General features: G+C 48.0%; 1 protein-coding gene across 2 annotated transcripts in view; it reads left to right on the top strand.

Annotated features, from left to right (window-relative positions):
* Positions 1-3690: 3690 nt before the first annotated feature.
* Positions 3691-23468, top strand: part of L3MBTL1 (L3MBTL histone methyl-lysine binding protein 1) — a 57703-nt gene continuing 37925 nt past the window's right edge. For both annotated transcript variants that reach the window (XM_038370272.2, XM_038370271.2), the window contains exons 1-3: positions 3691-3797; positions 17598-17763; positions 22685-22908. In XM_038370272.2, coding sequence (XP_038226200.1) covers positions 17628-17763; positions 22685-22908 — 360 coding nt within the window. In that variant the 5' untranslated portion in view covers positions 3691-3797; positions 17598-17627. The remainder of the gene's footprint in view (positions 3798-17597; positions 17764-22684; positions 22909-23468) is intronic.

Genomic DNA, 23468 nt, shown 5'->3' with positions numbered 1-23468 from the left:
TATATTTTTCATCTCACTCCTTATGCACCCTAACATTTGGTTTGCTGTTTTTGACCACTACTGTGCAACAGAGTCCTATTATTTAAGGACACCTACTTACTCCCAACACAAGATCTAAAAAACAAACCAAAACCCTTAGTTGGTGCCTTTGTCTAAATTCCCAAGATACCCCAAACGAGACCCATTCAAACTGAGAGACCAGCTTGATATTTTCTCTTACACAAGCAGGGTCAATAATTTTTTGACAGGTTGATTTTATTTTAAAACGCTTTCCCAGGGGCTTCCAGTCTCCCTCCCCCCCCACTCCACTTCAGTTTAAAACAAATCACGTCCCTAAATGAATAAAACAGTTGGGGGGGGGGGTTTACAATAACCCTGCTTAGGGGGGAGTCGTGTCTTTTTAATTCGTATCGAAAGGCTCTTATTAGTACAGGACCCCCACTTCAACAAGCATTAAGGCTGGAGTGTTCAAACGGATCTAAAAAGTCTCTGATCGCTACCGTGGGAGAGGGGGGGAGAGAGATGTTTCTGGGGAGGGGGGAGCTCGCCGTTTCACGCTAATTTTCCGAATAGTCCCCCTGCGCTCGGTTCAAAGGGGGAAGAAAATCCCTGAGCCAAAAGCCAGTGTAAACTGGCTGCCATATGTATTTTTATCTGCACAGTTGTTATAGCAACCAAAGTTCTAAAGCGCTGCAATCACATTCCAAAATCATGGGAGGCGATTAAACATTGACACGGCCGCGTCGAAGAATAAACGTATTGCGTTGTTATGGCAACCGGAAGAGTTAAATTCTGCCTGCACACATGTAAATCTGACAATGTATCTGAAAAAATCTAGCGACTTTGCTGCGGCGGCCGGGGAGATTAACCTCCCCGCCGGAGCCTGGGCGGTGAAAAGCCAGCAGCTAAGTTAACGGCGGAATCGCTTTCTCGTTTGCAGTGTAAACCCGTCAGCCTCGTTACTCCGATTACACTCCGCTTTCCAGTGCAGACCGGATTCGGGCAGGGGCAGTTGCGGATTTGCGTTTCCTTCATTGCTGCCCTTCAGCCTCGCTCCTGCTGCTCCTGCCCTGCCTAAGCCGTAGGGGTCCGTACATTTCACTCCCCCGCTGCTTCTGCAGGTGAAGGGGAGCAGGCGAGACTGCGGAAGAAGCCGGCGAAGGGCCGTTTGGTGCGATGGACGCCACGTCGGTTAAGCCAGAGGCTGCCTCTGTCTCTGACTCTCCACCGCCCTTGTACCAAGCCCGTTCCTAGCAAAAACTCCAGGATCCCACCCATGAGGATTCTGCAGCAGGTACGAATAAGCCTGGTCGCCGCTGTACCGAGGGCAGAGCGCGAGCGATGCTTGCCCACCGCAATCCTTGCTCTTTACTCGCGGTGACAATGGGGGACCTGTTGCTTCCCCTTCCACCCAAGGCGGCTCTCGATCAGCCACACGCAGTCCGGGGAGTCAGCCTGGGCATTGTTTTGAAAACAACAGAACTTCAGTGGTGACCTCACCGCCCTGGATGCAAATGTGCCATCGGCTGCATTTCACACTTCGCTCCGAGAGGGAAATTCCCCCATGTCCTATGCTCCTATCCACTAGTTAGGCAAGCTTTTTAAAAATACTGTGTTCCTCTGGGGCCAGGATTGCTGCCTGCTAGCACGGACTCCAGCAAGAAGCCAGCCAGGACAGCGTTTTCTTTCCCACTCTGGACGTTTTATTCTTTTCAAAAGGTGGGGAGGCATTCTGGAAAGTTATCGCCACTTGCCATCCCATCCAAGGGGCCAAACTTTGCTCTTAGATATGTCAGTCTAACCCCACTAGCTTCAGTGAGCTTTTCCTGGTGTATCTAAGAGCAGACCATGATCCCAGATACCTGATGTACAAAACACATACTCACAGTCAATGTATGACCGTCAGTCACACTTAAAATGCAGATAAATAGTCATATACCCAATCCCCTTTTTCAGTGGCTAACATCTGCGGCTGGAGCTCACCACCCAGGTGTCTCTCACAAGCTCCTTGCAGCTTCCAAAGGGTTCTAGAAGAGTTAGAAATCCTGCTGTCCACTGCCAACAGATAAGTTAATATAATAGAGTTCACCAAGTGGTGGCTTGCTGGATACATCTAGAGCGGGGTGGGCAAACTACAGCCCGGGGGCCGCCTCTGGCCCTCCATATGTTTTAATCCAGCCCTCAAGCTCCTGCCAGAGAGCGGGATGTGGGGCTTGCCCTGCTCCATGCATGCCGTGGCGCTGTGCAGCTCCTGAAAGCAGTGGCATGTCACCCTCTGGCTCCTATGCGTAGGGGCAGTCAGAGGGCTTCACATGCTGCCCCCACCCCAAGCTCCACCCCCACAGCTCCCATTGGCTGGGAACCCTGGCCAATGGGAGCTGCAGGGGCAGCGCCTGCAGATGGGACAGAGCGCAGAGCCACCTGGCCACACCTCTGCATAGGAGTCTGAGTGGGGACATGCTGCTGCTTCCGGGAGCTGCTTGAGGTAAGTGCCACCTGGAACCTGCACCCCGATCCCCTCCTGTGCCCCAACCCCTTTCCCCAGCCCTGATCCCCCTCCCACCCTCCAGTCCCAGCCCAAAGCACCCTCCTGCACCCCCAACCCCTCATCCCCACCCCCACCCCAGAGCCTGCACCCCCAGCTGGAGCCCTCACCCCCTCCTGCACTCCAACCCCCAATTTCAGGAGCATTCAGGGCCCACCATACAATTTTCATACCTAGATGTGGCCCGAGGGCCGAAAAGTTTGCCCACCCCCATCTAGATGGTACTCTCTGCTTTGCCATGGAAGAACAATCCATTTGAGATAGCCCTCCCGTGTCAATCAGAAACCAAATAGATTGAAGGTCAAAAATATAACTGGGTTCAAAAAAGAACTAGATACCTTCAGGTAGGGTAGGCCCATCAGTGTCTATTAGCCTAGATGGTCAGGGATGCAACTTTATGCTCTGGGTGTCCCTAAACCTCTGACAGCCAGAACCTGGGACTGGACAACAGGGGCTGGCTCAGTGGCTAATTGCCCTGTTCTGTTCATTCCCTCTGAAACATCTAGCACTGGCCACTGTCAGAAAACAGGACATCAGCTAGATGGGTCATTGATCTGAGCCAGTATAGCTGTCCTGATGGATCCAGAATGGGTTTGGGTGGGGTTATTTTAAATGCAGGCTACATAGGCTCCCTGGCTTTAAAAACCTGCACGTTTTAGGCAGCGTATTTTGATTCGCCTGTCTCCTTGCTGCAAACACCCTCACCAGCAACACAAAATACACTGCTGACGATCCCGGAGCAAACAGACAGAGGCTAGGGTGCCTCTTGTAAGAAACGGGCACTTAAAAAAAAGAAGGGGGGGGGATGGAACTGATACATTTATAATTCTAATTAATTAATTCTAAATGTAACCCTGATCTTTAAAAAAAAAAAAAAACCCAACCGAACAACACCACCACCACCAACCCATCAAAATATGGATGTGCAGAGGAGCAGCAGCCCCCCCCCCCCCCCCCGGCTGCGGAAACCCTGCAGGACAGCAGCCTCGGAGGGGTTAATCGCTGGTTTAATAATATATTTATATAAAACGGGGATTGCGGCGTGGATAGCACCCGTCTCCCTCCCCCCAGCCCACCCGGCTCTCGCGCGCGCGCTCGCTGTATATTAAATCTGCTTTGCTTGTCAATTTCTTAGCCCGTGCATTTCTGCAGGGCAGGCGGCCCCGCCCCCCCCCCCCGCGTGTGCGCAGGCGCGTAGCAGCCCAGGTTCCCGCAGGCTCAGCATTCAGTGACCACAGGCTGATTGTTGTAGGTAAGGAATCAGATAAGAAAGTAATTTATAAACCTCTGTAAATCATCAAAATGCACCCCGGAAAGGGTCTGCGCCGTGCTCTGCCCACCTGTGCGCCCGGTTTGCATGCCACGCATTGCGTTGAAAATTGCACTTGCCTGCCTTTGCAACTAGCTCCTCTCACCAGCCTTTTGGTTTATTTTTTTTTTTGTACTGTATCTTTTGGGAACCACATCCTCTAGATTTTTATTTTATTTTTCCTTTTGCAATGGGCAGAGGAATAGTACAACTGAAGAGCGGAGGAAATCAGGAGGCAAAGGGGGGTTGGCGGGGACAATGCAAGTGCTTGCAACCTCGGGATGCTTTTTCTATTCCATGTTTAAACTGAGGGAGGGTTTCTTTTTTTAAACCCCCTTCCCTCCCCCCAAAATAGGCGAATGAGTTGAAGAGTTTGGAAGGAAGCGAGGCAGGAGGGAGAGGGAGAGAGGACAGGGGAAGGTTTGCGATGAGCTCCGAGGGGAGAAAATGGGTCATTTTTGCAAACTTTCTCCTTCGTGCAATTTCCACTCCCCAAATTAGAGGAATTTCTGTTTGTGCAAGAGAATTTTTTTTTAAAAAAGAGAGAGGGAATTCCGCCATTTTGATGTTTAAAAAATATTAAAGGATTTTCGGAATGAAGGGCTGATGGGCAACCCTGCTGGTAGCCCAAATGCCGAGACGTGGGGGCAAATGCAAGCAAGGCTGAGAGTGGCAGGCTGAGCAACGGGGGAAGGGGCAAGGAATGACACCCCTCCTTTATTTATTTTTTGATGGAGATTCTTGAAGTGGAGATTCTCTAGGAACAACTCTGCAAATCAGATGGCATGTGGCTGCATCCAGGCACTAGATAAGCAGCAGCGTGTGTAGGTCCTCCAATAAGGGTCCCAAGGTTGTTTTTTTGGGAAGGAGGTGTGTTACAGTAATCTCTTTAAAGAGGTGGGAAAGGTCAGTTCTGGACAGGTAGACTTGGATTTTTTCTCCCCCGTTGTTACAGAGGATTCATAACATTTTTGGTGTCGTCGTCCCCCAATTTGGTATTTTATCTAAGTGCTGTTAATATGGAGGGACAGGTTTAGTGTGTAAAAAGATTGTTGCACTTGCTCACATTTTGATTCTCAGCGGCTGGCTGGAGAGGGGCGGGGTGAAAGGCTGGTGTGCTAGCATCCTTGGAAATGCTGTGCCTGGCAGGCTATATATTTGTGAAAGGCAAGGGGGGAAATATGTCTGTGTTCGGTACTGAGGATACCGATGGGTTAGGCACTTGCTGTGAATAAATGGAGAGCCCTTCCTTCTGAAGGAGTGAGCCTAGCTTAGAACAAGAGTCAGAGATGTGCTTCACACTGGATCACACAACTATTATTATAAAATATCAGACATGGAGCCCCTAGTAAATCAGAAGGTGGAGTATAGAGCTTGCTTTGGACCATTTTATGATTGACATTTATGTGTAATAAAGGCATTTTTTCCTGCACAAACCATTACACCAAGCATGGGGGGATATGATACAAGTGCATTTAAAAAAAAAAAAGCATATGTCAGGGTGTATTGTTTGTTATGGGAGTGCTCCTGCACCGTTTCCTCTTGTGGTTATATGGGGAATGTAAGTCTGCCAGGTATCAAAACTGTTCCTCACAGTGACTCCTTCTGGGAGAGGCTGGGGGGTCTATGAAATTGTGGGCTCCTTGCTTCTCCTCCATTCCCTGTGGTGACTTCTGTTGTGGGGGTTTTGGACCATAGGAGCAGACAGCCAATTGATGCTCCTGCCTTATTTGAAATAGTGCCTCCTGCAGGAAGACTCTGGAACTGGAGAACCAATACACTCTGCCTTCCTGCATTGTTCCCTTCAGTCATTGCTGCTGGGAGAGGCCAGGACGGGAGCGTCCCTGTATCCTGTGCCCTTGTAATGATTCTTCTGGGATGTACTGAGGCTGGAGTGGCCAAAGAGTCCATCCAGTGCTGCTGTACAGCTTTGCAATTTTCCTCTTTACAGGGGGTTTTCAAGTCTTGTGTGAAACTCCACTGTACGGTGCTTGAACGCTGTGCCACTGCCGAGTGACACAACATGTGCCACGCGGAATCCAGGAAACCCGTTCAGCCTTCATCTTCCAAGTAGTGACTGTGAAGGCATAGCCCAGGCTGCAGGAAAAGGGGCTGTGATTTTAGGACAGAATTTGGATTTATTTCTCAGCTGTTTAATAGAAAAATTATGGATGACCCCAGGAAAATGTAATCATTTTTTGGAATATTTGTGGACAGTGTTTCCCATCATCTTTGATGCATCTACCCAGGGAGTAAGTGTATGTTTTAATTCCATGTTCAAGTCAGTGGAATGTACGAAATACCCTGCAGAATGACTGTCATCTGTGCTGTGCGCTACAGCTCCTCCTGCTGGCAGAGGCTGGAGCAGGAGTAGCTGTGAGCTTACCCACAATGCTCCTGCCCTGCTCCATACAGCAACCCCTGCTAGGAGATGCTGGAACTGCAGTAGCAGTGAGCTTCCTTACAACCGGCTCTCTTAGACCAGTCCCTAAAGTGACTTATTGCAAGTGGATGAGCTTGTTGTCAGAAAAACACCTGAGCCAAACCCCATCTGTGTCCTGCAGCCTGCACTGGGATTTTAGAATTCCCCCAAACAGTGAGCACCTTGGCAGAGGTGAGATCAATTAAAAAATAAAAAGCAGAGTTGTTGATGTTAATAATAAGCTGGGGTGCACCCCCATAGGACATCCCAGATCAGTCGGCTGATGGGTGACCCACTGGAATATTACATCAGTTACACTAAAAACTTAACCCACAGTTTGCACAGCTCATGAGTATGTAGAAGTAACCCGTGCTACTCAGCATGGTGCTCTGTCTCTGTTACTGATTGACCCATATTGAGTCTGCTATACCTAGCATAGCCAGATCTTTTAGCTCAGACAGTACAGAAGTTTGTGTCTATAGAGCTACAAGTCTGAGTTCAAGCCGTGATGCCAAAGTCCCATCCAGAGGTGTCGTGCTAGATTAGTCCACAGGGTAAGAAATGTTTCTGACCCAGAATTTACTGGTTTTGTTTGTTTTGCTATGTTCATGCATTTGTTTTGTTAGGTGGCACTTCTGAAGCTAGTGCTGAAGGTAGCCGTCTTTCTGCCTGTCTGTCTCCCACAGGGTCCTGTGCTTTGGCACCCATTAGATAAATTAAAATATACAATGCAAATCACAATCCAGTACAATAAAGGACTTCCTGTCCCACTTTGAGATGTAAATATAACAAGGATGACAGAAATAAACCCAACGCACTCCAGCCCTCCCCTTCCCTAAAAGCCTGGGGAAAACAGAGGGGGTTTGGTGGGAGCCCAAGATTAGCAAATCCATGTCTGATCCAAAGAGGGAGTAAATTCCACACTTGTGAAACACAGGGCCAGATTTGATAAGGCAGAGAGAAGCCAGAGATCCACCTGCACTTGCATGATTACACATGACCATGCAGTTACTGCCATTGGGCATCTGCGTGTGGAAAGGGGTGTCTCAAGGTCTAAGCTGCCAGCTCATATACGAAGCTGCAGGATCTGCAACTGCTTTTTGCATTTTTGTGAGCGGATCCTGTTCTTCAGCAATCTGGCCATGGCAGTGCAGAAAACAGTGGAAGTTACAGTGAACCAACAACTAACCTGCTCTATCTCATCAATCATGTGTTGCCAATCCTGGCAATTTTATCATGAATCTCACGCTGTTTGGTTCTTTTCATAAAGCTCCAGCTCCTGGAGGCAACTGATTATGTGAGAATCTCAGCTTCTATTTAAAACAATGGAAGGTTCCAGCCCTCATGGTTGTGGAGTAAAATGTCACCAAAGAACATCCTAAAGCCTCAGGAAGCAGGAGGCAAATGAAAAGAAACCTCATGATTTTTAAGCCAATCTCATCATTTTGGGGGGGCCAGATTCTTGATTTTTGTTTTTTTTGAAAGCGTGGGCTTAGCAATAGCTCTGTGGGAGCAGGCAGCCTGTGCCTTCAAGGGCGAGGAGGCCTGGGGCTAGCCAGCGCTGTTCAATGATCCATAATTAGCTGCCTCCTGGCCTAAGGGGGCAGGACGAACTGGGGTTAGGTGGCAGCCGGATAAACACCTGGGCCTCACCAGAGGGCAGAGAAGTTAGCTGGAGGAACCCCAGGGAGCAAGGTGGGTGCCTGGGGCATGCCCAGAAGCGGGGCCTGGAAGACGCAGAGGAAGTGGATGACAGAAGTAGCCTGGAGGGGGTCAGCACTCTGTCCCAGGGCAGCGAGGCATAAAGGGAGCCCAGAGGGCTGAACAGGACTCTCGTTATGCTGGAAGGGATTAAGTTTTAGCTGGGGCTAAGCCATGTCACAAGCTCCCACCTGTATGGAGGAGGTTGAGGGGGCCCATCTAGGAGGAGGAAATTAGGGTAAGGTGTACCTGCAGTGCCCCACTTGGCCAGCAGGGGGCACAATGGGTGCCGGCATGCCTGTGACACTGTGGTAGCTATACAAAGAGTTCATTAAAGCTGATTGGAAATTAATCTTTGGTCTCAGGCTGGGTCATAAGTAGCATCTCTCCTCAGCAAAGTGCCTGCTTCTAGCACCTCCCCAAAACATTTCTGTACTTGCTGTTATCCTAGGTGGGCTATTTCTCTGCGTCCTCCCCGAGGCTCTAAGCAACAAGACATTTCAGGGATATTTTTACATTGCAAATTTCCCCCGGACTTCACTGTGGCTGGGGTTGCGTGAATTATGACAGAATTTGGGCCAGTCCGTGTATCAACAATACAGATGTTTACAGGGAGAACCCTGCAACTAACTATGGCCCAAGGCGCTGGAGTAGCTAATGCTCAGTGGAAAATTAATTTCAGCTTTTTTTAAAAATGAAAAATGGAAACCTTTGGGGGTGAAAACTTTCATGGACATTTCCCCCCCTATCTTTCACTCTCTCTCATGGTGACATCAGGCCCAACCCTGGTTCCTTAGCAGGTTTCCTCATTTCACCAATCATATTTTCTTGGTCTCTTGAGTGGTCAAGATAGGAGTATCTGCAGCTTACGTTAGGCTAGTGGTTTAAGAGGTGTAGTGTTAATTGTTTTTCTGGTGGTCCTTGCTGGATTGGCTTTCTGTTTGTCTGTCAGATTGTCTGTGCTTTCCCACAACGTTTGGAGGACAAACAGTACAAACTGAGGGAGCTCTACTCTGCATGGGGGTTATGTGGGGTCAGCAAATCCACGGCTGACCCGAGGGGAGAGCAAATGCCACCTATGTGATCTGAAGAGCCGGACTTCATGCACTCACTGCATGTGCTGTATATAGGATCATCTGAAACAAAGAATCCATGTTTTTGAAAACTCTGCCTGTTCTGTGGGAAGCTTTAGCAATGATGTGGACAGTTTTTAAAAACAAAAATAAAAGACCTTCCATTTTCTGTGCATCTTCTAGTGCAAAGCTCAGAGAAATACAGTTGCTAAATAATAGCCCATACCAGTGGTTCTCAAACTAGGGCTGCCGCTTGTTCAGGGAAAGCCCCTGGCGGGCTGGGCCGGTTTGTTTACCTGCAGCGTCCACAGGCTGCTTCAGGCCAATGGGGGCTGCGGGAGGCAGCGCGGGCCAAAGGATGTGCTGGCCGCCCTTCCTGCAGCCCCCATTGGGCTGGAGCGGTGAACCACAGCCAGTGGGAGCCACGATCAGCCGAACCTGCGGATGTGGCAGGTAAACCGGCCCGCCAGGGGCTTTCCCTGAACAAGCGGCGGCTCTAGTTCGAGAAGCACTGGCCTATACTATGCCACATTCCCTCAGCTCAATGAGCTTAGTAACAACAACGCGTCATGGTTAAGAGTACTGAATCAAAGTGGAACTTCTATAATAATCAAGGGTTTAGGGCCTAATCCTGCACCCATTTAAGTTATGTTTTGCCACTGGCTTCAGTGAAAGCAGGATTCCCCCCTGCAAGTAGTTCCTTTGGAGTCACTAGCCCTGACTAATACACATGATGGGTTCCCTAAAGGCCTGATTGCACAGCTGCTCACAGGAACAGACAGTCCTGTTGGCTTCATACCATGCAGAGTATTGGAGTAACAGCAGTGAGCATTATACTCAAGTAAATGTTTTGGGGGGATTGGGTCACTTGCTTTCCTCTGTAAGCCTCTTGCTGTTCCCACTTGCCCTGCCGCCTTCCTCAGAATGCCACTTTCCACCTGAAACAAACAAACAAACAAACACAAACAAACAGACATCTGCCATGAGAAATTTGTTAGTTTTTGAGATTAAAAGTCACGGTCTCTATGAAAATTGTGTGTTTGTAAACAATACCTTGACCAATGGTGCTAATAATTCCAGTCCTTACGTTATTAAATGGGAAGAATTTTGAAATCCTATTTTATTTGTAATTGTTTGTTTACTTCATGCATTTATTTCAGTTTAGAGAGTAAAACTCAAGAAAGTCACTTTCGCATTTGTTTAGAGCAGGGATTCTCAAACAGGGGGTCAGGACCCCTCAGGAAGTCGCAAGGTTATTACATGGTGGGTTGCGAGCTGTCAGCCTCCACCCCAAACCCTGCCTTGCATCCAGCATTTATAATGGTGTTAAATATATAAACAAGTGTTTTTAATTTATAAAGGGGGTCGCACTCAAAGGCTTGCTATGTGAAAAGGGTCACCAGTACAATAGTTTGAGAACCACTGGTTTAGAGTCATTTCCACTTTTGCAGGTACTTCCTGCTGCCGGGTTAGCACTGCAGGGGGCTGAGTGCATGTAATTGAAAACAACTGGCTTCAGTGGACTATTTTAAAGGAGATTTGGAGAAATGCCCGTTGGTCTGAGGCTCTAGAAAAGTTTATTTAAATTGTTACCCAAATGTAAGTCAGCTGGGGACCGTGAATTTGAGATGGAGATGGGAGAGCTCTTTTGGTTTTGGAAACATCTTCTGGCTGATTTTGAGGCATGTTTTATCTAATATGGCTTGGTTTAGACACATGCAGTGTGAAATCCTGGCTCTGCTGAAGCCAGTGAGGCCTGTCAAACACCTGTTAGGGATGGTCTAGATCAGTGCTACTCAAAGTGGTGGTCCACGGACCAGTGCCGGTCTGCGAGCCATCGGCCGCCGGTCTGCGCGCACATTGGGGGAAAAAATTGCTGGTCCCCCACATCAGATAGCTTGAGAAGCACTGCTCTAGAGAATACTTAGTCCTGCCATGACTGCAAGGGACTGAACTAGATGACTTCTTGAGGTCCCTTCCAGTCCTATGATTCTATGATTTCAGCCCAAATGTGGGTGCTCCAGTTATTCTTGGGTGGAGGGGGAAGATTGTGTGGATTATTATAGAGTTATTTGCTATGAAATACTGAACAAAACCAACTCTGCCAAGTGCACGCTTAGTCCTTGAACCAGCAAGTGATTTGTAGGTGTCTAACTTTAAGCATGAGTCACCCCATTGAAATCATTTTTAAAGTGGTCTTGTCGACCCCAAGTGTTCAAAAATCATGATTCAGGCCCCCCCATCATGAGATTATTTAAAAAAAAAAAGCTGGGTTCTTTATATTTGCCTTTTAGGTTCTGAGTCTTTAGGAGTCACATTTTCTCTACAACCATGAGGCCAGAAACTCCCTTTTAAAAAAAAAAAAAAAGAGAGCTGAGACCCTCACGGAGTCACCTGGCTCCTGGAGCCGGGTCTCTAAGAAAAGCCCCAAGTAGCGTGAGACTTGCAATAAAATCACAAGAGTTGGCAACACTATGTGAGGCAGGTATTCAGCTGATGAATTTGGATGATCACCCACTGCACATCAGTGCTAATATTAGTTTTCATGTCCTATAAGTAAGTTTCTAGCTCCACTTGATGCAGGTATGAAAATGCAAATTGACAGCTAAGGTGGAGAGTTGTCCCGGCGATCACTTGCAGCCCTGGCATTACTTCCAGTAGAGACCACAAATCATCCTTCTCATATGATACAGTTGGATCCAAGTACCATTTCTCACTGGTCTCATAACAGCTGTACCGTTCACCTTTCCAGGCCATTTGTGACAGAACGCACCATTTATACAGCACCAAAACACACTCAGCCTGAGCAACCTGTCTGCTTCCCATGCACTGGAAACAGGCCTGAGATGTACCTTTACCCTCATGGTGATGTTAGTGTGGAGAACTCATTTGCAGTCAAATGAGTGAAATGAAGAGATGCAGCTAATGATAAGGCTGCGTTGCTAGGACTTTAGCAAGCATTCAGAAATCAGGAGACATTTAAAAATAAGTAAATATAGGGGTTTTTGAGCCTTTAGGGTCCATGATTTTCCAGCTTTTCTCCACCACCTTTTTCTTTTGAAATGAAAGCTGAGATTGTCATACAGTACAACCTCAGCGTTATGAACACCTTGGGAGCGGAGGTTGTTTGTATCTCTTAACAAAATGTTATGGTTGTTCAGTTGCAAACTTGATTTAAAACAGCTTTGAAGCTTTACTATGCAGAAGAAAAATGCTGCTTTCCCTTGGTTTTTTTAGTAGTTTATGTTTAACACAGCACTGTACGGTGTTAGCTTTTTTTTTTTTTTTTTGGTCTTTGCTGCTGCCTGACTGCATGCTTTCGGTTTCAAATGAGGTGTGTGGTTAACTGGTCAGTTCATAACTCTGGTATTCATAACTCTGAGGTTCTGCTGTATATTCATGTGACTCCATTAGCTGGGGAGTTACAAAAACCAGCAATTATTGTTAGTCTTGTGGTAAAATTGTGAGAGTTGGCAACACTGAACCCCAGTTTTACAAATTTGGCTGTAATGACCCTCTCAGGTGTGAAGTAACTTTGTCTCCCAGCCTATCCTGTCCTGTCCTGCTGGATTTTACACCCCACCCACCCACATCTAGGAAGGTGTTGAGTGTCATCTGAACTTTTTGTAATCTCAAGATTTAGCTGCACGTTTTCTGTATATCTGTGTCCTTGTTAGGTGAGTGATGCGCGGGGGTGCGGGTGGGGGGGGCAGGGGAAGGTGACAGTTGGGATGGTTGTTTGCAGAACTTTCACTCCACATGTCCTGACTTTCATATCTTTTATTTATAACTTCGCTGTTGTAACAGGAAGCACAATGAACTGTTTCGACTTGAACTCTATTTTAATGATTTTTTGGGGGGAAATAAAATCTAAATCTAAATTTATTATTAGGTGTTTAAAAGGGAAAAATATTAACTATGAGAGTTCCTAATCAAAATGAGTACTGTTGGTTGAGGACAAAATACAACCTCTGCAGTGGGCCAGCCAAAGTCCATGCATCGCTTCAGTCCCACTGCAGCCCGTCAGGGTTTTGTAAGATATTTCTTATGATAATATGACTTTTTTTAAAAAATTGATTTTGTATGTACATGCTGGCCCTCTGCACCAGGGTGAGGTGAGTTGCACTCCTCCAGCCTGCCTATCTCTCAGCTTGGATACTGAAACTAGACTGGTCTATTTTGCTTTCTGTTTGTAGTCCTTTTCCTTTGGACTTCTCCTGCACCAGCATAAGATGTTGTTGTGGTTTGGTGACGTGACTCTCCTTCTGGGCAATTGTTTCAATAATAGTAATAAAAAAATCTCATACCTTTCACTGCCATTAAAAATAGTGGACCTGGATTAGCTTTAGTAAAACCCATTTCATTCACAAAACCTAAGTAGCTGATCTGGGGACAGATTCACAGAGTTGCCTAATGACGCAGTTAGGTGCCTAGTGGGGTTTACAAAAGCACCTAAGCAGGTAGGTGCCTAACTCCCATTGACATTCAATAGGAGTTGGGTGCCTAACTCACTTAGGAGTTTTTGTAAAATCTGGCCCCTGGTGCTTGATAGTGTTCATTAAATATTTTCCCCAGGAGCATCTTTAGAGTCTTTATCTTCCATTGGGTGGGGACTGTATGTTTTGATCCGGGAACTGAGCTGCATCCTTGTAGCTGGATATTCTCCTTCCTCACTCCTAGAGCAAATCTTCAGTGGTGCACCGTCCAGTCTTATCTTTTACATTCTTCTTGCAACTATCACAAATACATCTTCAAACCTTGGGAAACAAGATAAAATAAAATCCCAAATCCTGCAATGGTGCTAATTTGCCAACACCTGGCTGAATTGCCTTGCTGCAAGCGTCACTTGTTTTGCAAAGAACCAGGTGCGTTGCTGTTGCATATAAAAGATACACAGCTAGTTAACATACAAAAACCACCTGCTAGCACACAAGACTATGCACTATTGTTCAGAAGCTTTTATGTTAGTGAAGTTGTTGTTATACTCTGCAAATAGGTTCCAGAATCCAGCTGTTCATAGATTTTTTTTTTTTTTTTAAAGGCCGGAAGATACTGTTGTGATCATCTGGCCTGACTTCCTGCATGGCATAGTCCAGAGAACCTCACTGAATTATTTTTACATTAAGCCCACACCTTCTGTTTGAGCTCTATAGCATATTTTTTTAGATGCAACATGGTGTAAGTGCTGGGATCTGAACCCAGAGCTATGATGGTGTCCCTTGAATAGATATGTGGACATTGTCTACAGCCAAGCTCTACGATATAACCGCATTTGCTCCAACCCCTCAGACAGAGACAAACACCTACAAGATCTCTATCATGCATTCTTACAACTACAATACCCACCTGCTGAAGTGAAGAAACAGATTGACAGAGCCAGAAGAGTACCCAGAAGTCACCTACTACAGGACAGGCCCAACAAAGAAAATAACAGAACGCCACTAGCCATCACCTTCAGCCCCCAACTAAAACCTCTCCAACACATCATCAAGGATCTACAACCTATCCTGAAGGACGACCCATCACTCTCACAGATCTTGGGAGACAGGCCAGTCCTTGTTTACAGACAGCCCCCCAATCTGAAGCAAATACTCACCAACAACCACACACCACACAACAGAACCACCAACCCAGGAACCTATCCTTGCAACAAAGCCCGTTGCCAACTCTGTCCACATATCTATTCAGGGGACACCATCATAGGGCCTAATCACATCAGCCACACTATCAGAGGCTCGTTCACCTGCACATTTACCAATGTGATATATGCCATCATGTGCCAGCAATGCCCCTCTGCCATGTACATTGGTCAAACTGGACAGTCTCTACGTAAAAGAATGAATGGACACAAATCAGACGTCAAGAATTATAACATTCAAAAACCAGTTGGAGAACACTTCAATCTCTCTGCTCACTCGATCACAGACCTAAGAGTGGCTATCCTTCAACAAAAAAGCTTCAAAAACAGACTCCAACGAGAGACGGCTAAATTGGAATTAATTTGCAAACTGGATACAATTAACTTAGGCTTGAATAGAGACTGGGAAGGGATGAGTCATTACACAAAGTAAAACTATTTCCCCATGTTATTTCTCCCCCCCACCCCACCCCACCCCCCACTCTTCCTCAGATGTTCTTGTTAACTGCTGGAAATAGCCTACCTTGCTTGTCACCATGAAAGGTTTTCCTCCTTTTCCCCCCCCCGCCCCCGCTGCTGGTGATGGCTTATCTTAAGTGATCGCTCTCCTTACAGTGTGTATGATAAACCCATTGTTTCATGTTCTCTGTGTGTGTATATCAATCTCCCCTCTGTTTTTTCCACCAAATGCATCCGATGAAGTGAGCTGTAGCTCACGAAAGCTTATGCTCTAATAAATTTGTTAGTCTCAGAGCTCCTATAGTAAAGTTGACTCAGAGTGGCAAGACTATATTGTTAACTAAGATTGTTCAAGTCCATTATAGGAAGAAAGTCTGTGTGAGAGTTCCGTGTAATAAGATAAATATATCTATTTATTTATGTCTGTGTATATAGTTGGTTACTATAAAGAGCATCCTCTACTGGCAAAGAGGAAGATGTTCATGATGTGGTAGGTTCAATGAAGTTGTAATTGTTATGTAGTGCAAATGTCCTCCTGAGTCCAGCTCTGAACAGCTGTGACCTGATGAGCCTTCTAAGGGAATATGAAGCACCCCCCATGACCAAGTGTGAAAACAGGTAGCCTTGTCCTGTCTTCGCTTTCTCAGGTGCCCTGTCTCTGAACTGATGTTCCCTAACATCAGCACAATTTCCAGGTCATCGTTATCCGTTGGATACCCTGACAGTGGGTATCTTTTTCCGTTGTTAGGCTTGGTCTATACTAGCAAATTTCTCTGGCATGGCTGTGTTGGAAAAAATCACCCCCCTAATTTATATAGCCATGCCAGGATACTCCCTTGGTAGACATGGTTATATTGGCAGAAAAATCCTTTTTCTGGACTAGCTTTTTCAGGTCTGCTCTATGCTAGAAAGCTTTACCAGTAAACATGCCTTATTCTAGTATATCTCTGCGTGTGTCCACACTCAGTTTTGAGTCCTGTCAATAAAACCCTTCCTCTTGGTGGCTGAAAACCACCTTCCCGAATTACATATGCCATATGTTTTACCGGTACAGTGCCAGTGTTGATGCTGTGTTACCTCACCCATTCAGGGAACTGGTTTAAGCTATACAAGCAAAAGAATTATTTTGCTGGTACAAGCTTTATCTACACTAGGTTTTTGGTTTTTTTTTTTTTGTTTTGTTTTTGCTGATATTGCTACACCAGTATAGCTATACTGGCAAACCTTTTATAAGGTAGACAAGGCCTTAATTAACAGAGCATCATGTTGATAAAATGTTGCCACTGACCCTTATCTGTTTCACACACACTTCTGCTCTGTGGAATCCATGCTTTCTAGATTATGACCTGTTGCAGATCTTTGTTCCCTTACGCTATTCCTGCTCTTTATTATTGTATCTTTGCATTTCCATTGCAACTTTCATTTGCATAGGAACATTCTTTAATTACACTAATTAGTTTACCCTCCCCGTACTCCTGGCTTATTATTATCTCCATTTTTCAGATGAGATCTGACTGGCATGCAGCCTTTGGCTAATATCACCCTCCCTATCTGTCATCCTCTCTGAAATTCTTAAACTAAATAAGTCTGATCTTGCTGGACCAGTCAGAAACTTGATGGTGTCTCTGACATACAGGCCTCTCTCCCAGGACCAATGTCCCCTCTAATTTTTTACATCCATGTGCGGAATGAATTTTGTTATGTGCACCAATATGGAGGTGATGTGTGGCAGGGGTGGGGCCAAGGGGTTTGGATGTGGGGGCGGGGCTCAGGGTTGGGGCAGAGAGTTAGGCTCCGGCTGGGGGTGTGCGCTCTGGGGTGGGGCCGGGGATGAGGGGTTTGGGGTGCCGGCTGTCCCAGGGCTACAGTGCGGAGAGAGGACTCCCCCCAGCCCTCTCTCACTGCAGCAGCCCGGGGCCAGGGCCAGGCAGGGCCAGGGGAGAGATGCCTCTCCCCGGCTGCGGCAGCTCCGGGGCTGGGGCCAGAGGAGAGGCACCTCTCCCCATCTGCGCAGTCCTTGATGGCCTGCTACGTATCCATGCAACTTAGAGGAAAAGTAGCCCAGGGCAAGGGACCCTTTGTAGATCCCGGTCTAAATCCGGCATCATAGCAAAGCTCAGTCTTCCTAACCATTCAGTTAAAAGAATCAAGCTGTTTAAAAAGAATTGTCCCTAATGCCAGGAAAAGCCGTGTCCTCTCCTGGTCTGACATAAGGGCCTTGGCTACAATGTATTGAGCAATGGTTGAGGGAAAGCCATGACTTTCATGCTGTTGTCTATCGTGTGAGCTCATGCTGGGGGAGAGTGGGAGTGGTGGTGCTATGAGCCACCCATAGTTAGTGTTCTCACGCTGTTTGTCAGACGGACTCCTGCTGGAACTCGTGTTCCAACTCCTTGAGCTCGTACCACCCAGGCTCTAACTGGCCTCCATGCCTGCTGGTTGGATTCCAGGTTTATGCCACCTGCCCAGAGGGGGTGGTGATGGATGGCAGAGCGGAAACGGAGGTCATGAGAAGCACCAAAGGGAATGCCGCTGGGGAGGTCAGCGTCCATCTTGTCGCCAATGAGAACACAGTGCAGAATGCACACCTGCCTGCGACTGCCTTCATCATCCCAGGTATGTGTTCCAGGCATCGGCAGTTGAGTATTTATCAGTGGTACTTTAGACAGCCTCCATCACCACAGTATTGGAGTGCCTCACGATCTTGAATGTGTTCATCCTCACAATGCTCCTGTGAGGCAGAGCAGTGCCATTATCCCCCATTTCACAGAAAGGCAGCTGTGGCACAGAGAGACTAAGTGACTTGCCCAAAGCCACTCAGGAAGTCTGTGGCGGAGCTGGGACTTGAATTCAGGTCTCCCAAGACCTAGACTAGTGCCGTAACTATGGAACTATCCTTCCTTTCTCCAAATAGTTTGGGATGTTTCCTCCATTCATGGAGTCACCACCTCCCGCTGCTCTGGGATGGATCTCTTACCACTTGAGCCTCGAGAGCACCTCCATTAGACAGCAGCAGTAGGCTGTTATCTTCTATGTAGACCAGCCATGGAAGGGGAAGGCAACTTACAATAATAGGCTTGTAAATTGTAGGAAATATTTGCATAGCAGATTCTCCCCCACGGGACATGCAGCAGGACTTGGGGCTGGGATGGCGTTCTGGACATGCTTGTGCTGTAAGTGTTAGTCTTGTTTAAGATCTTGTGTTGATCCATCCAATGGATACACCGCAAGCCAGGGAAGCTGTCCTTTCATCTTAGGGTGCTGGCAGGGTAACAGCACCTGGGGTTCACTGTCAGGGCTACCAAGGGGGGATCAGAGCCCTTGGATATGGGTGCACATAACTCTACAGCCCAGTTATCTAGGCCATATCCTCCCCCACAGCCCCTTCGCACGCTCTCTCCCTTCCCTTTAGCTCTCACTCCCATCCCATCTTTCTTTCACTTCCTCCCCCACATCTCCCTCCTTCCTGTACCCAATTGTGCAGCATAAGCCCTGAGTGTGATCCCTGCTAGGAAGGGTTTCAAGGTGCTTCCTTAGGTTTTCTCTGTCTCCTGGCCAACGGGGTGACTTGTGCCTCCTTGGAGATGTTCCTGGCCATTGGAGAGCTGGTGGTTCTCCCAGGACTCCTGCATCAAAGTGGTTCCCAGTACAGTTCCCAGAGGTAAAGTGGATGTTAACTAGCACCGGGGAGGGGATGATCCAGCATGGTTCCCACGTGCAGCTAACACCCGCCAGCCAGTCAGTATGATCGGCTGCTCGGCTCATCACTGTCAATGTACATCCTGGGCGTAGGTAGTAGCCCGATGCCTGATTTGCAGTAGTTTGGAGTGGAGCAGAAAGACCAAGCGAGGGTTTCCAGTAGGAAACTGGCATGGAGCCTGTTGAGGGGTTTGAAGATGAGGATCAGGGAGCCAGGACGGGGTGCAGAGCACTGGGGCGTTCTCACAGACTTCGACTTAGCAGCTGGGCCATTGCATTCGGGGCCAACTTCAGTTGCTGGGCTGAATTTGCAGCCCAAGCTTTGCCTGCACAAAATGGAGGGGCAGGGAAGAGCTGCCTGGAAGCCCTGGTGGACATTAGAGCAGCTGAAGGCTTGCTCTAATTCACCCCAGTGAAGGAGAGACACAGAGGAGCTCTGCTATACCATACAAATATATTTTACAAACATCTGAGAAATAAGAGGAAGACCAAGGATGCAGTAGACCCATTACTCAATGAGGGAGGGAAAGGCGATGACAGAAAATACTGCAATGGCCAAAGCGTTCGATGCCTTTTTTGTTTGTTTTTCACCAAAATGGTTAGCTGTGATCAGACAATGAACATCGGGGTAGGATCTGGCGTTAAAATAGGGAAAGAGCAAGTTAAGAATTATTTGGACAGGTTAGATGTCTTCAAGTCTGCAGGGCCTGACAAAATACATCCTGGAATACTTAAGGAACTGGCTGAAGAGATCTCTGAGCCATTCACAGTTATCTCTGAGAACTCGTGGAGGATGGGAGAGATCCCAGAGGACTGGAAAAGGGCAAATATTTCCTATCTGTAAAGAGGGGAATAAGGACAACCCAAGGAATTATAGACCAGTCAGCTTAACTTCAGTACCCAGTAAGATAATGGAGCAAAGAATCAAACAATAAATTTGTAAGTACCTGGAAGATAATAAGGTGATAATAACTAACAGTCAACATGGATTTGTCAAGAACAAATCATGACAAACCAACATAACATCCTTCTTTGACAGGGTAACAAGCCTTGTGGATAAAGGAGAAGCTGCAGATGTGATATATCTTGTCTTTCGTAAGGTTTTTGATACCATCTCTCACATGATCTTCTCCTAAACAGACTAGGGAAACAGCCTAGACCAGAGGTGGGCAAACTACGGCCCGCGGGCCACATCCGGCCCGAGGGACCCTCTTGCCTGGCCCTTGAGCTCCTGGCTGGGGAGGCTAGCCCCCGGCTCCTGCCTTGCTGTCCCCCCTCACCCACAGCCATGCAGGCAGCAGGGCTGCGAGCTCCGGCCGCTCTGAGCGGCATGGTAAGGGGGTGGCGGTGGCGTGCATGGCAGTGAGGGGGTTGGGTAGGAGGTCCTGGGGGGCAGTCAGGGACAGGGAGCGGTTGGATGAGGTGGAGGTTCTGGGACGGGGCGGTCAGGGAACAGGGGGATTGGATAGGGCGTGAGAGTCCCGGGGGGCCTGTCGGGGGGTGGATAGGGGCTGGGGGGTAGTCAGGGACAGGGAGCAGGGGGGATTGGATAGGGGGTGGGATCCTGGGGGGGGGCTTGGGGCGGGGGGTCCTGGGAGAGGCTGATCAGGGGACAAGGAGCAGGGAGAGTTGGATGGGTTGGGGGTTCTGAGGGGGGCAGTCGGGGGAGTGGAAAGTGGGAAGGGGTGGATGGGGGTGGAGGCCAGGCTGTTTCGGGGGCACAGCCTTCTCTATCCAGCCCTCCATACAGTTTCACACCCTGATGTGGCCCTTGGGCCAAAAATTTGCCCACCCCTGGCCTAGACAAACCTGCTATAAGATGGATCCACAACTGTTTGGAAAACCATACTTGGAGAGTAGATATCAATGGTTCACAGTCCATATTGAGTGAGGTCCCTCCAAGATCTGTTCTGGGTCCAGTTCTGTTCAATATCTTCATAAACTATTTGGATAATGGCATAGGGAGTACACTTATAAAGTTTGTGGATCATACCAAGCTGCAAACACTTTGAAAGACAGAATTAGAATTCAAAATGAACTTGACAAACTGGAGAAATGGTCTGAAATAAATAGGATGAAATTCAATAAGGACAAATGCAAAGTACTCCACGTAGGAAAGAACAATCAGTTGCACTTATACAAAATGACGTAAGAAAAAAAAAAGCTAAATATGAGTCAACAGTGTAACACTGTTGCAAAGAAAGCAAACGTTATTCTGGGATGTATTATCAAGAGTGTTGGAAGTAAGATACTAGAAGTAATTTTTCCATTCTACTCAGCACTGGTGTCCAGTTCTGGGTGACACATTTCAGGAAAAAGGTAGACAAATTGGGGAGAAAAAGCCTATAGGAGAGCAACAAAAATGATTAAAGGTCTAGAAAACATGACGTCCCATGAAAAAATGGGGTTTCTTTATTCTGGAGGAAGGAAGACTGAGGGGGGACATAACAGTCTTCAAGTATGTAAAAAGTTGTTATAAAAAAAAGGGTTATAAATTGTGCTCTTTATCCACTGAGGACAGCACAAGAAATAATGGGTTTAAATTGCAGGAAAGGAGATTTAGGTTAGACATTAGGAAAACTTCCTGACTGTCAGGGTAGTTAAGCACTAGAACAAATTGCCTAGGGAGATTGTGGAATCGCTGTCATTGGAGGCTTTTAAGAGCAGGTTAGACAAGCACCTGTCACAGATGGTCTAGATAATACTTAGTTCTGCCTCAGTGCAGGGGCCTGGACTAAACTTTTCCAGGTCCCTTCAGTCCTACATTTCTATGATTCTATTGCCCGCAGCACGCTACCTCCATCCCTTTTTGCTGGAGGTGGCTGCACCACTTCTGCCAGCTTTACACCTGCACGTGTTACCCTGAGCAGAAGGGATTCTCCACTGGCTGCCTCCAGCCTGAAAACGGTCGCTTTCCACCATCTGAGCAATGCAGAGCAGCTGGGGCAGATCAGGGAATCTGGGTGGCTTCCATTGCAGCAGTCCTGCCATGAAGGAACCAAAACCTGGGTTGCTATGACCACACCTTTGTCTGTGAGGAGCAGCTGCTGTTTTTTCATTAGCTAGGGATGTAATTTGCTGTTCCCAACCATCACAGGCCTGTGCCCAGTATGCTCCCTAGCCCAGGGAGTTGGGCACCTTTCTGGGAGTGCAGCTCCAGCGTGGCCCTTATGGGGGTGCTGACCAGACTCAGAGGGCTGGAAGGGACAGAGGCCCAGTGCTCATCCAGCTGGTTCTAACTGGTATAGATGAAGTTTAAAATGTCCTAGGCCTGATTCTCATTTGCACTGGGGCCCTTTACACTGTGCTGGCCTTACAGGTGTAGCTGTAACTGGCACCCGCGTTAAGGTCCAGAGTGGGCATGAGTGTAAAAGAGAATCAGGTCCCGTTATTCCTAACTGGAACCCAATGAACAGTTCAGTGCTCAGCCCCTCTCCTCCCTTCTCCCGCCTGACCCTCAGTCCTCCTCTGTGCTCTTCTCCCATTGCAGCTCCTGCCCTGTGTCCCTCCAGAATTCAACGGGGGGCTGCAGAGGTGGCATGCAGCTCCCTTCCCCCCTGCCCCCCGTTGAGATGTGTTGAGCTCAGAATTGGGGCTTGATTCTACAGGACACAGAACGAGTAGCTGTTGCTGTAAGGCAGGTCAGACCCAGCGGATTGACACCTTTCAAGGAAACCCCTGGCGCAAACCTAAGAGTCAGATGTGCGAACAGAGTGAGCACAGACCATGTGCCTGGCATCCCTCACCCCCTTGTGCTGTATTTGGCTGCTGCCTCACCCCGCGCCTGCTGCATGTATATCAAGTGTTTGTTCCTCTTTATCTTTTCACCCTTCTCCAGCAAATGCCACCACCATCAACCTCCCAGCCAGCACCTTAGAGATCCAGCGATTTCCCCGGGAGCCGCAGAGAAACGCAGGCGCCGAGAGACTGGAGAGGGGGGCAGGGAACGAGCCGATCACGGCGACCGTCATCCCCCAGATCAGCGGGGTGCAGACCTGCAATACTGTCCGGGTGCTGGAGTGGAAAGATGGGGTGGCCACTCTGCCTGGCAGCAACTTAAGGGTAAGTGGGGGGGAAGCCAGACCTCTGTACGCTAGCACCCTTAACTCTAGCTGGGCGCGTCCATGGAGAATTATGAACTGCAGGTTATGCAGCTGCTTTCCTATGAGGACAGTAAGAGCATCTCCTTGGGCTCCTGCCCTCCAGGTTCATCCTTGGGGTTTTATCGTCTGAGCCTGTTCCCCATTAGCAGAGAATGAGAGGGAACCCTTTAAATCCCTGTCCAGCCTTTGGATGGAGGATGCTGCAGGTGTGCCCACAAACAGGTAACTGCACATGCTGAAGGAGCAGACGTCACTGGCTCTGCATGGTCCAGTGGCCTTTCAGAGCACAGCTGTGGCGCCAGTGCATGTACGCTTTTGCAGGCCAAACCATGGCACCTACCACTGAAATGCTGGCCTAAGCATGTCCTATCAGGACTATCTTTAGAGGTAGTTTGGCTGGTGTTTATGCTAAGCACCTACTGGGGCTGGCTCGGTAGCTCAGTGCTAGTGATCCACGCACAACACACAGCTGCGGTGACTAGACTGTTATGGTAACCAGTGTACCCCATCCCCTCCACT

This window comes from Dermochelys coriacea, chromosome 13 (assembly GCF_009764565.3).
Source record: "Dermochelys coriacea isolate rDerCor1 chromosome 13, rDerCor1.pri.v4, whole genome shotgun sequence".
Taxonomy (NCBI): Eukaryota; Metazoa; Chordata; order Testudines; family Dermochelyidae; genus Dermochelys; species Dermochelys coriacea.
Note: the sequence above shows the minus strand (reverse complement) of the source record. Positions and strands in the feature narration are given on the sequence as shown.